Below are 13,053 nucleotides of genomic sequence, written 5' to 3' on the forward strand. Positions count from 1 at the left end.
CTCAAATTGTACTGGAAGTGCTTGTTGAAAACAATCAACAACATTTTCATCCATCTGAGAAATAAATGAATATACAGAACAGAGATCTGAGACCTTTACTTTACTTAACCCTGCATATAGATTTGTTAGAGGCTCTCATAATTAATAATGAAACCGAGAAGGACCCAGTGGGGCTCCTGAGCATGGAAGCCTTTTTGTCCCCAGTTTCTAGTAGGCAAGACTCCAGCCTCCATGACCTTCCCTGAGTTCCAGAGGGCAAATTTTAACAGTTGCTAATCAAGGGAGGAGCAGCCAAGAAACCACCTGAGGCAAGATCAACGGGACCTAGGGGCAAGACGGGAATAAAGATGCAGAGCTATTAGAGAATGGACCTGAGGACACAGGGAGGGAGAAGGGCAAGCTGGGATAAAGTGAGAGAGTGGCATGGATATATATACACTATCAAACGTAAAACAGATAGCTAGTGGGAAGCAGCCGCATAGCACAGGGAGATCAGCTTGGTGCTTTGTGACCACCGAGAGGGGTGGGATAGGGAGGGTGGGAGGGAGACGCAAGAGGGAAGAGATATGGGGATATATGTGTATGTATAGCTGATTCACTTTATTATAAAGCAGAAACTAACGGACCATTGTAAAGCAATTATAGTCCAATAAAGATGTTAAAAAAAGGGGGGGGGCCTTCCCTGGTGGCGCAGTGGTTGAGAGTCTGCCTGCCGATGCAGGGGACACAGGTTCATGCCCCAGTCCGGGAAGATCCCACATGCCGCGGAGCAGCTGGGCCTGTGAACAATGGCCGTTGAGCCTGCGTGTCCGAAGCCTGTGCCCCGCAACGGGAGAGGACACAACAGTGAGAGGCCCACGTACCGCAAAAAAAAAAAAAAAAAAGTTAAAAGTAGGATCTCTCTGGCTATCTTAAATTTCCTAATGTTACAGAAAACCTAGAATACATTGATTATATATATATATAATGGTACCTGTATGGAGTAAGGGAAATAAAAGTACCTTCTCTTTTAATCACATTATTTCTTCTTTGTACAATTCCAGTTAGAGGCCTCTTGTAAAAAAAAATTCCTATCAATTCAATTAAAGTACCCTCAAACTTGTGTTTGTTAATTCTTACAAATACACTCAACTTTCCTTATTTGTAGATTCTATATTTCAAATTTATAATTTGCCTACTCAATAAAATTTATTTATAACCTCAAAATCAATACTCCTGGGCTTCCCTGGTAGTGCAGTGGATGGGAATCCACCTGCCAGTGCAGGGGACACGGGTTTGAGCCCTGGTTCGGAAGATCCCACATGCTGCGGAGCAGCTAAGTCCGTGCACCACAACTACTGAGCCTGTGCTCTAGAGCCCGCCAACCACAACTACTGAAGCCGGCACGCCTACAGCCCATGCTTTACAACGAGAAGCCACGGCAATGAGAAGCCCATGCACCGCAACGAAGTGTAGCCCCCGCTCGCCACAACTAGAGAAAGCCTGTGCACAGCAGTGAAGACCCATAGCAGCCAAAAATAAATTAATTAATTAAAAAAAAAATCAATAGTCCTGTGGCTATTCACAGTCATCACATAGCAGCAAAAATTTTTATGCATCTGATATTAATGTTCCCAGATAAAGGTGGGTGACGATCTGCCTTTATATTTCCCCTGCCATACTATCAAAAGGAGTCATTTTCGGGATATCGAGTGGCATATTCTATTCTTTTTTTGATTTTTGGTTATGATTTTGCTATTTAAAATAGATCCCAAGTAAAGTGTTTTAAGTGCTGTGTAGTGTTCTTAAACACAAGAAGGCCGTGTCACTTTGAGAACTTACGTCTTCAATAAGCATCATTCAGACGTGAATCTTATAGTTCTGCTGCCCTTGAGTTCAATGTCAATCAAAAATATATATTAAATAAAGTATCTTTGAACAGAAACACACATGAAAGAAGATTATGTATTGATGGGTTCAAAAGTACAACCAGAGGTTTGCAGGGTCCTAACCCAGTACTTCCTGTACATCAGCATTTGTTAACTCAGTGCTCATGGCAACTCCTTCTAACATAACTATTGTAAATAACAAGGGCTGACCACAGAAATATGCCCAAAGCACAAGACTACTTACTTTAGGAAATTTAAACATTAACAATAATTGTTTTTCTTTTCTGTAATTCCTGAATGGTAAAGGGCAAAAAGAATATCATTTTAAACACAAAAACTCACGTGTCTGAAATGCTGCATTCAGTGCATGTCAAGGCATGCTATACAAAAAATTAATTTTATTGTAGTCTGTAAAAAGAAAACAAAAGAGGAACAAGAAACAAAAACACAACACAGGACAAAAGTCTTCTTAAATCAAATTCTATTTGTGTGAATTCAGCAAAATAATTTCTATCAAACAAAACAGCAAAATATTTAATAATATTGGATGGGCTATATTTGTTTGCAGGGATATTTGGTTTTTAGATAGGTTCTACCGTACCACCAGGGAAGCCCACCAATTTTTTTTAAATATAGTATTTACTCACAAGTTTCCTGGAATCCTGAAACAAATTTTTATTCTAAAATAGTACTTCAGAATTATATCAACTAACTTGAAATTTATTATTTAATTAAACTCACAACAATAAGAGTTTTGGAATGGAAGAGAAACAGGGATAATTTTGCTCTCAAGTAAAATAGTGACTGACTAGAAAATCATCCAGACATCTTGGTACAATGGTATTTCAAACTACTGTGGGACCCTGATGATATTCACTTCATCAGGCTGCAGTTGAAGCAAAATTTTAGAAGCTTCACCTAATAAAACTATATCAAAAAACAAAACAAACGCACCAAATACAGTCTTCTCTTATGCTCCCCACATTCTGGTATGGCAAAATTTTGCATATTTAATATTTTTAAATCCCTATTATCAATATTTTCACATTCTGTATACCACCAAAGAGACTGAACTGTCAAACATTAAATATGAAGAAAATATGTGTAACCAAAAACTGCTTGTTTGTCACATCTCCCCTTGTTTTATTTATTCTTGGTATAAGAAATAATAGCTCTGGGCAATACAGCTGTCACTTTGAGGAAACTGCTGTCATTGAAGTAAATTTGTCCTCACTGGTTACACAAACTTAGTGTGAAGCCAAGCTAAATGTTATAGCATTACTACAGCTGTAAAGTGATTAATGTATTATCAGAATAAAAAGGTAATGAAAAATATGCAGAAACAGTGTTATTACATCATCAATTTTCAGATATCATCCATGTAATTCAAAGCCTTACATGGCTCCAGTAACTAAGAGTTAACAAAAAGCTACTGGTGTGATTGATATGAATAGCCTCTTTCAATGTTACCTTTTTTCTTCTTTATTTTGGTAAAGGATTTGATCCAATTGCCACAAAGCTGAAAATACTGGTTGCCAAATGCAGCACACAGAAAAAAATTATTTTTTTGTAGAACTCTAACATTCATCAAAAAAATTTTCTTGCCTAAGAATTAAGTCAAACATTAATATATTATATACACCTCTGCCATTTACATATTGCTATCAGCCATTTATTACAAAACATTATACACTTTCTCCTGCAGGTGGCTCACATACTGACAGCAAATTTCTGCAGATGAGACAATGAATCAACTCTCCACTCCATGCTGAACAATTTCTCTAGTTTTAAATACTAGCCAAATATAGAAGTTTGGACTGTAAGGCCTAAGTGCCTGGTCTTAAAGGAACCAGTTAATTATGGGAATTTCACTGATCCTTCATTTGAGATGAGGATACTTCTTCATTGCCTTCATAATTTTCTTGTGGTCGTTGGCTAGTTTTCTGATGGTTGTTCAAGTGATGTGCTGCTGGCCCTGTATACGGCTGCCCATGCACGTGATTATTCTGAGAAGGTGAAACAGATCAGCATGTCAGACTTTTCAAATGAAAATGAAAAAGCATGGCGTAAAGTCTGTCTAAAAGTAGGCATGAGTCTTTTTTCCTTGGGGTGGGATTCAGCAATCTCTGATTTTAGCAAGTGTCTGCAGATGATCTGAGGGATGTTAAATTTCGGAACCACTGCCTTAAAAGATCTGAATTAGTCTCCTTTATGGTTTAATTGAGGAAAATCTTTCCAGAAACTTGTTTTTGAATGAAAGTTTCTTCAGATAAAACTTTTTCATCAGTTATCATTCTTTCTTTCCATCTACTTAAGTCAATCAAACTGTTAATTTTAAAAGATATTCTTACTGCAACTAAATATTGCATAGAAGTTACCAAGACACTTCCATCCTTAATATTATTTCAATAGTTATTAATTTTACGTTAATGTGTTCATCACACATTTTTATTAAATACTATAGCTTTTAGTACAAGAGGGCTGCTTAGTAGAGAAAGAAAATACTACCGGGTCAGTCAAAACATGTTATTACATGACCCCACTCCAACCACTCTTCTTCTTGTCAAAGTTATTCTAGATAGTCCCTTTACTACTTTACAGTCACAGGTACTGAGTTACAAAATATTTAAGAAAAATTAAGTAAATAATTTTTAAGTAAAGCACAAAAATTTGGGGTATAATGAAAACAAGCAAACTTCTGTTTACCTGTTGATAGTGAGATCCAGATGAATGAGGATATAATGGGGCATCTTCTGGTGGAGATGATTCATGCTCATCTGGGGCATCTTGGTCATCTGGCTCCTAATATTAAAATATTTAAAAGAGATTAAGAATGTGATTATAAAGCAACTTTAAATTTATTTTTAATCTTTAGGAATAAATTTTTTTCAAATCTGTAAAGCTGACCTGTTTAACATTTTTCATTTACTGCAGATAAAATAATTCACAATTAGAGAAAAAGTTTGATTCACCTAGATATATGAGTTTCAGACATTTTCACAGAAATTTCTCCAAATTAACTCTAACAAAGGAGTCAGCATGCTTCTCTGATTACTTGGGAACAACCAACACTAAACGTTAAAGCCAATAAAACTGCATGACAAATTTTTTTACACAATAAACACTAGCCTATAAAAAATTACTTCTCTTTCTTCCATTTTTATCTGCTGCCCATTAGTGGCTTTTTTTTACCTCTTCTGGACAGAGTTCACAAGCTTTTGCCAGTGTCATCCTAGCACTATGTGATCTCTCTAAGAAATAACCATTTGATGTTTCATTGCTTTGCATTGGAGGAGACCAATTATTGTAAGTGTACTGAGGATTGCCAGTGTATGGTCTTCTTTCAAGTTCATCTCCAAGCCATTCCACTGCCCAGGTCCACTTTCTTTTAAGATCTCCATTACCCTTGAAAAGAAAATAAAATTGTTTATGAAAGAATTTGGAATAATTTTTATGTTAGCTTAAAATGCTGACTCCAAACTTTCATGATTCTTTTCTTACAAAACACCCCTTATTATGATTCAGATTGTTACAAAATTATAATAAAAAATTCTCACCTGTAATATTTGGTAAGCAACTGGACAACTGCTAAAGAGAGCTACCATACATTTTATACACTGGTATGCTCTTTTTTGATAGTGATTCTTAGAGCGCTGGATAGTATCGAACAACCCATCTCGATCATCTGGGATTCCTTTAAGTGAATTATGAATTCTAGAAAAGAACCAGTTACATAAATTTGTGGTATCTCTTAGCTAACATTCTGGAGCCTACTGACTGCCATTCAATACACATTTTGATGTAATTATCTAATCTATTTAACTGTATAGTTAAATTACTAAGAAGGTACCATTAGTAAACCCACTTCATGGATGAGAAAACAAGTAAAGAAGTCAAACAACTAATGTCATATAGCTAGCAAGCTGGTGAGCTAAGTCTGACTCAAGAGTCTGTAGTCCTATGAAATTATTATCAATCTGAAGTGATTTCCCTATACTGTAATTTAAATGAACAATTAAGGATACTAATACTAAATTGTTCTCATTAAAATTAACTATAAACTATGTCTTCATGAATGCCCCAGCTGAGAACATATTTACTTGTAGTTAGAGCATTACTTCAAGACTGCACTTCAGAGTGTAAAGTCTAGTTTCTATGAAAGTGATATAATCTGGCAGTACAAAATTAACTTGAATTCTAATCAACATGGTGGGTAAAGCCATTTTCACTGCCATGAACTGGCTGAATTGCTAATGATCAATGATTTCATTTCAGCTCTAGCCAAACCTCAACATAACATTTTATATAGCCAATGGAGTCCTGTTCTCCTTAGTAGCCAATTAAATTTATGGGTAAAAATGTGCCTTCTGTAGTATCAGTAACTGAACATGAAGTATCTAGAAAAAATTCTCTTGCATACCATTTGTTTTACTTAACAGGATATTATTATATTCCAAACCAAAAGCAGGGCTTTTTCTTTTGTTTACATGTTTCTGTTTTGCAGTACATACATTCATATAAATCTTGTTCGGAAAATATTTCAGTAATTTTTCTTTTTTTTTGGCCGTCACAGTCGGCATGTGGGATCATAGTTCCCCGACCAGGGACTGAATCCACACCCCCTAGCATTGGAAGCGTGGAGTCTTAACCACTGGACCTCCACAGACATCTGAGTAATTTTTCGAAGTCTAATCATTCCAGACAGAAAAAATAACATGCATAGGCACTGTTTAGCTGTAAACACTTATAGTATATATTCTATTTTTATTCTTTAGTTTTAATTGATAACAAAGTGATACTCACTTTGTTATCTGCCACATTAGGTATTTCTGCCACATCATCATTAATATCAACTACTTTTTTAAGCCATTATAATCGATATTGTTTTTGCCCACTTTGTTCTGTTGCCAGTGACAGTGCTTGGCACAAAGTAGACGCTTTGTAAATATCTTTTAAGTACTGTTTATTAAATAAACCAAATGGTCATTTTACAAAACACTTCACATTTAAGCTAATAACAATCCCATACTAATTTGTTCACAAAAGCTCACTACTGTGCACATGAACCCAATATTTATACCTTTACATTATCACTTCTTTGAGTGAAACTTGAAGGCTAGGATGAGACTGATGAGTTTAAAGCATCTGTAAGAAGTCACACGGGAATTCCCTGGTGGCGCAGTGGTTAAGAATTTGCTGCCAATGCAGGGCATGTAGGTTTGAGCCCTGGTCCAGGAAGATCCCACAAGCTGCAGAGCAACTAAGCCTGTGCACCACAACTACTGAGCCCGCGTGCCCTAGAGCCCGTGCTCCGCAATGAGAGAAGCCACCACAATGAGAAGCCTGCGTACCACAACAAAGAGTAGCCCCTGCTCGCTGCAACTAGAGAAAGCCCACACGCAGCAACAGAGACCCAACACAGCCAAAAATAAATTAATGAATTAAAAAAAAAGTCACATAGTAAATAACAGAGGCTTAAGTTCTTTAGAAAAATAATGAGTAAAAATTAGATCCTATTAAAACAGACTCTAAAAGTATCCAATTCTGTCAAGATACTGAAATAGGTACTAAATAATAAATAAATATAGGTTGTAACATTTTTGTTTCACGGTAATTTGTTTCTGATTAACACTATTTTGAAAACACTGATTTTGATTTGCTGGAAATTTAAGATGCTAAATTAGTTGAGAATTTGAAAATATTAATTTAAGAAGTCTAATGTATTTCCAGTCTCCCTTAAATACCTGATTAAAGTGATTTATCATTAAACACTGTGTTCTACAAATTTATTAAAAACTTAAATTTTTTCATTTCTATTATTTATTTAAAAATTAAGATTTTACTGGTTGTTTTGAGGATCAATACACAGACATTTCAATTTGTACACAATTCTTAACATTATGTACCAAAAATCTAAAACATCATGTAGTTGTGATTCTTTTAACAGTTATTCCAGTGACCTTCCAGCTTAAAATTTGGAGGCAAATTTTCCTTAACAGAATATCAAGTACCAATAACTACATATTATAAAAATTAATTTATTTATTTATTAATTAATTTTTGTGTATGTTGGGTCTTCATTGCTGCGTGCAGGCTTTTCTAGTTGCAGTGAGCAGGGGCTTCTCTTTATTGCAGTGCGTGGGCTTCTCACTACGGTGGCTTCTTTTGTTGTGGAGAATGGATCTTGGTGTGTGGGCTTTAGTAGTTCTGGCACGCAGGCTCTAGAGCACAGGCTCAGTAGTTGTGGTGCACGGGCTTAGTTCCTTTGCAGCATGTGGGATCTTCCCGCACCAGAGATGGAACCTGTGTCCCCTGCACTGGCAGGTGGATTTTTAATGGCTGCGCCACCAGGAAGTCCCCAATATCTTGAAATACTGACATGTTGTTATATCATAAGTCCCACTAATTCACAATTTAATATCATACACACTACATACTCAAACTGTCAATCGTTCACACACATTAACAAAGTTACTAGGAAAACTGGACTACCACTACCAAAGATGTTACAGAGTGCACAAAATTCTGAAGGTCATTTTCACATTTTTCTTTTGCTTATCAGAATGACTAATAGGTGGCAATATGTATACATATAAGTCCCTGTGGGGAGAAAAGTGAGGGTCAAGTGGTAGATTCGGGAAACTAATTCTATACCAGTATTCTTAGGCTGAGTTTTACTGCAAAGAACACAGCAGAATTTTGGGAAGAACTCTGAAGGTCTGCTGGTAGGTAGGATAACCTTAGTTCAAAAAAGTTACTGTTGACTCCTCATATACTAATAAAACTTCTAACAGGCTAAGGATTATTGTTAAATACCTAAATGTTACTTAGTGTAATGAATTAAAAAACAAGCAAATGTAGTCTTAAATTACTATTAATGGAACTTAAAAACTTATCAAAAGCCTATGTTAGTCTTCTTAAGTTAAAAAAAGTAAAAAACATTAGGTACAAGGAAAAAGACTAGTAATAAGCATGAAACTGCAGTTTTAAGAAAAAATAAAACTGTGATAGGGAAAACATTCATTTTGTTATGTTATATTTTTAAGATTAAGCATTTAATAGAGATGCAAGAAGTAAAAATATATTCAGCTACTAGAAATTTCAGTTATTTCTAGAACCTAGAAAAATGTAATTATTGTGGTAGCAAAAAGTGTATCCACCTGTGAGTCTGCCAAGAATCCTCTATTAGTAAAATCTGCAGAAGTAGATCCAAATATGGCCGAAGTTCATAGGTGTATGAATACGCAACCTAAAGACAGGTAAAACATAACTGAATTTCTTATTTAAAGGAATAATTAAATTTCAGGCATACGAATGTTTATTTTCCTTTAACCTGCCAGAGAAGTTCACTGAGGACAGTAGACGAGAACTGAGGATTCTCCCAGCAGCAAAACCGAAGCAATTTGATGGTTTCCTCTGAGTTACTGCAGTCTTCAATAATTTTCTTCACATAACTTGTTCTCACAAATAAAATGTCTGCCACATTCTGCTGAATTGGCATTATAGGCTGTGATAAATTAGGGTCACCAAAAGGACTGGGAAGAGGGGGATTACCTAGAATAGATTTGTCATCAATGAAAAGCCAATACACTTCTTTGCAAAACTGCAATATTAAATTTTTTATTAAAAACAAAATTATAAATTAAGTGTCCTAAGCACAATGAAACATTCATTAAAATGATCAGATACACTAAGATGCAAAAATATAAATGCTGAATTGAAGACAAAAAAAAAAAGTTAAAATTCTTACACCATTTCATAAATAAGGGATTTATCATAGTAGGTGGTAAATTTTGAAAAAGGTCTCTTGTAAGCATGTAAAAAAAAAGCTAATGGTTTTAAAACATAATAAAGCATATAGTCTTTTACTTTATTTTTATAAATGTCAGGATCTTAATTTAGCACTACAAAAGCCTAGCATTCCTTTTAAAGTACTATAAATAATGGAACATTCTACTTTACCACTGATTGAAGACTGCATTCTTGATGAGACACTGCAACAGCGGATCAGCTGAGACACTACTGAGTATAACTTGCCTAATTCAGCATACTGATATTTGATTGGAGGACCTGGACCCTCATCTAAAGACACAAGCATAAAGGTAGCAGGTACACTCAATTTCAGAAGCTGTGTCTTTTCTGCAACACCTGTATAAAAGGGACAAGAATAATGTTTAGGAAAAACAAGCAAAAATAGTAAGAATGGCAGGTTCTGCTTTAATAAAAAAGTAACTATGTATAGCTCCCTACAATTTTTATGATTAAAGCTCATCTCCTTTGATTAGACTGCACAAATACAGACAAAACAAAAAATACGCCAATTTAGTTAAAGTAAATTAAAAACAAATGTATTTATTTTTGGCTGCATTGGGTCTTTGTTACTGCACGCAGGCTTTCTCTAGTTGCAGAGAGTGGGGGCTACTCTTGGTTGTGGTGCGCGGGCTTCTCATTACGGTGGCTTCTCTTGTTGCGAAGCATGGGCTTTATGCGTGTGGGCTTCAGTAGTCGTGGCATGCGGGCTCAGTAGTTGTGGCTCACAGGCTTAGTTGCTCTGCAGCATGTGGGATCTTCCTAGATCAGGGCTCGAACCCTGCATTGGCAGGTGGATTCTTAGCCACTGCACCACCAGGGAAGCTCCTAGTTAAAGTAAATTTAATTATTCTAACTGTAAAGTAGTGATCATGACTCTGGCATTCCAATTATATAAAGCCCTAGAGAAAAGCACACTTTGTAGGACCTAGAGAGATCACAGGAGCCTAGATATTGTCTCTCAACAAAATAAGGGAAGATGACAAAGACAGAAACTATGCTAAATGAGAAACAAGGTAATCTACCATTCTTTTTTTTTTGTAAACTACCATCTTCTCTTTTTCCCCTCTCTAGAGAAAAATTTTTTGGAAAAAAAAAAGCCTAAATTTCCTGTTGCTTTGTTCTCTAATCTTCCCATTCCTCATTCTCATTTTAGTTTCTCTCCCAAACTTGGTTTGAAGCTAAAAAACAGTTCTCAAATTTAACTATTTCCTTGTTCTTGAATCTTTTACTTGGGATTCTGTCTCTTCCATTTTCTATTTCCTCCCTCCTTCTGTCTGTCTTTTCTTATTTCCTCCCTTTTCTATTTCTTACTCTTAACAGTGGATTTGTTTTTTCCAGCTCTTAGAAGATGTTTTTCCCCAAAGTTCTCATTCTACACTATCTCTTAATACTGCTTACTTTCCTGTGACTAAATATATAGTCATTATAGAATCTATAATCATTCATATAGTTGACTCCAAATTTTGGAGGTATGCATCTCACTGTTTATTGGAGTTCTTTGCTAAGGTGTACAACATATTTTTAAAATTTAATCTACCCAGATAGGTTCCTATTCCTATGTTTCCTCTCAGTAAATGGCAACACAGTTCTCTTAGTTCCTCAAGTCACACCTTGGACATATGTCTTCTCCCTGCTCCATTCATTCAAATATCCAATCACCAAGGTCTGCTGATTCTCTCATAAAAACTCCTAAATCTTTCAAGTGTTATCTTCCTTATTGCCCACTCCATAACATAAGGCAATAATGATATCTGTCTATAGATTATACTACAATCTCTAGTCTTAGACAACTGTAATCCATTCTACACTATAGCAAGTGTAATCTTTCTTTCTTTTTTTTTTTTTTGCAAGTGTAATCTTTCTAAGGTAAACCTTGCTAAAAATGTTATAATGGCTCTCAGTGCCCACACAACACCTGCAAAAAGAGCAGGTCAATCACCTATCTCGTATCTTTCACCAGATCATGTCACACAAAAAAACGTTCATGTTGTCCAGTGAGCCAAGTCATGTTATGCCAAGTCTTTGCATCTACCGTTCACTCTGTTTACAAATTCCGTGCAACACTTTCTCCAATAAATTTACTCTCTTTTTAACAGTCTCTTCAATAAGTGGTGCTGGGAAAACTGGACAGCTACACAGAGAAGAACGAAATAAGGACATTCTTTAAAACCATTATACAAAAATAAACTGAAAATAGATTAAAGGCCTAAATGTAAGCCTGAATATTACAAAACTGCTAGAGGAAACAAAGGCAGAACATTCTGACATAAATCATACCCATATTCTTTTGGATCAGTCTCCTAAAACAAAGGCAATAAAAGCAAAAATAAACTAGTGGGACCTAATTAAATTCAAAAGCTTTTGCACAGCAAAAGAAATCATCCACAAAACGAAGACAACCTCCTGAATGGGAGAAAATATTTGCAAATTATGTGACCAATAAGGGGTTAATATCCAACATATACAAATAGTTAATACAACTCACCATCTAAAAAACAACTCGATTCAAAAATGGACAGAAGAATTGAATAGACATTTTTCGAAGGGGGACATTCAGGATGTCAAAAGGCCACAGGAAAAGATGCTCAACATCGCTAATCATCAGGGAAATGCAAATTAAAACCACAATGAGATATCACCTCACACCTGTCAGGATGGCTATCGACAGAAAGATAGCAAATAACAAATGTTTGCAAGAATGTGGAGAAAAGGGAACCCTCCTACACTGTTGGGAATGTAGACTGCTGCAACCACTACGAAAAGTTTGGAGGTTCCTTAGAAAACTAAAAACAGAAATACCATATGATCCAGCAATCCCACCCTTGGGCATGTATCTGGAGAAAACCATAATGCAAAAAGATACATGCGGCCTAGTGTTCATAACAGCTCTATTTACAATAGCCAAGGTACAGAAACAACATAGATGTCCATCGCAGAAGAATGGATAAAGAAGATATGCTACATGTATACAATGGAATAATATCAGCCATAAAAAAGAATGAAATAATGCCATTTGCAGCAACATGGATGGACCTGGAGATTATCATACTAAGTGAAGTCAGACAGAGAAAGAAAAATACTGCAAGCCACAACTACTGAGCCCACGTGCCACAACTACTGAGCCCACGTGCCACAACTACTGAAGCTCGTGCACCCAGAGCCCATGCTCCACAACAAGAGAATCCACCGCAATGAAAATCCCGCGCACCACAACGAAGAGTAGCTCCTGCTCACCGCAACTAGAGAAAGCCTGCGTGCAGCAACGAAGACCCAACGCAGCCAAATATAAAAAAAAAAAAGAAAAAAAAAGTTATAATCTGCAATGGATTTCAAGGATAAGTATGGAATAACTGCTTCTACTTTAGAAGTGATT

General features: G+C 35.9%; 1 protein-coding gene across 5 annotated transcripts in view; it reads right to left on the reverse strand.

Moving 5' to 3' along the window:
* Positions 1 to 2,334: 2,334 nt before the first annotated feature.
* LOC308609614 (ubiquitin carboxyl-terminal hydrolase 9X-like) overlaps positions 2,335 to 13,053 on the reverse strand; it is a 115,537-nt gene continuing 104,818 nt past the window's right edge. For 4 of the 5 annotated variants that reach the window (XM_081223335.1, XM_081223334.1, XM_081223333.1 and 1 more), the window contains 7 exons: positions 9,831 to 10,016; positions 9,202 to 9,422; positions 9,029 to 9,117; positions 5,426 to 5,582; positions 5,061 to 5,273; positions 4,575 to 4,670; positions 2,335 to 3,874 (listed from right to left, as the gene is read on the reverse strand). In XM_081223335.1, the coding sequence (XP_081079461.1) occupies positions 3,737 to 3,874; positions 4,575 to 4,670; positions 5,061 to 5,273; positions 5,426 to 5,582; positions 9,029 to 9,117; positions 9,202 to 9,422; positions 9,831 to 10,016 (1,100 nt within the window). In that variant the 3' untranslated portion in view covers positions 2,335 to 3,736. The remainder of the gene's footprint in view (positions 3,875 to 4,574; positions 4,671 to 5,060; positions 5,274 to 5,425; positions 5,583 to 9,028; positions 9,118 to 9,201; positions 9,423 to 9,830; positions 10,017 to 13,053) is intronic. The other variant, XM_081223332.1, reaches the window with a different exon arrangement.

Source organism: Mesoplodon bidens, assembly GCF_964165515.1.
Source record: "Mesoplodon bidens genome assembly, chromosome: Y".
In the NCBI taxonomy this organism is placed as follows: Eukaryota; Metazoa; Chordata; class Mammalia; order Artiodactyla; family Ziphiidae; genus Mesoplodon; species Mesoplodon bidens.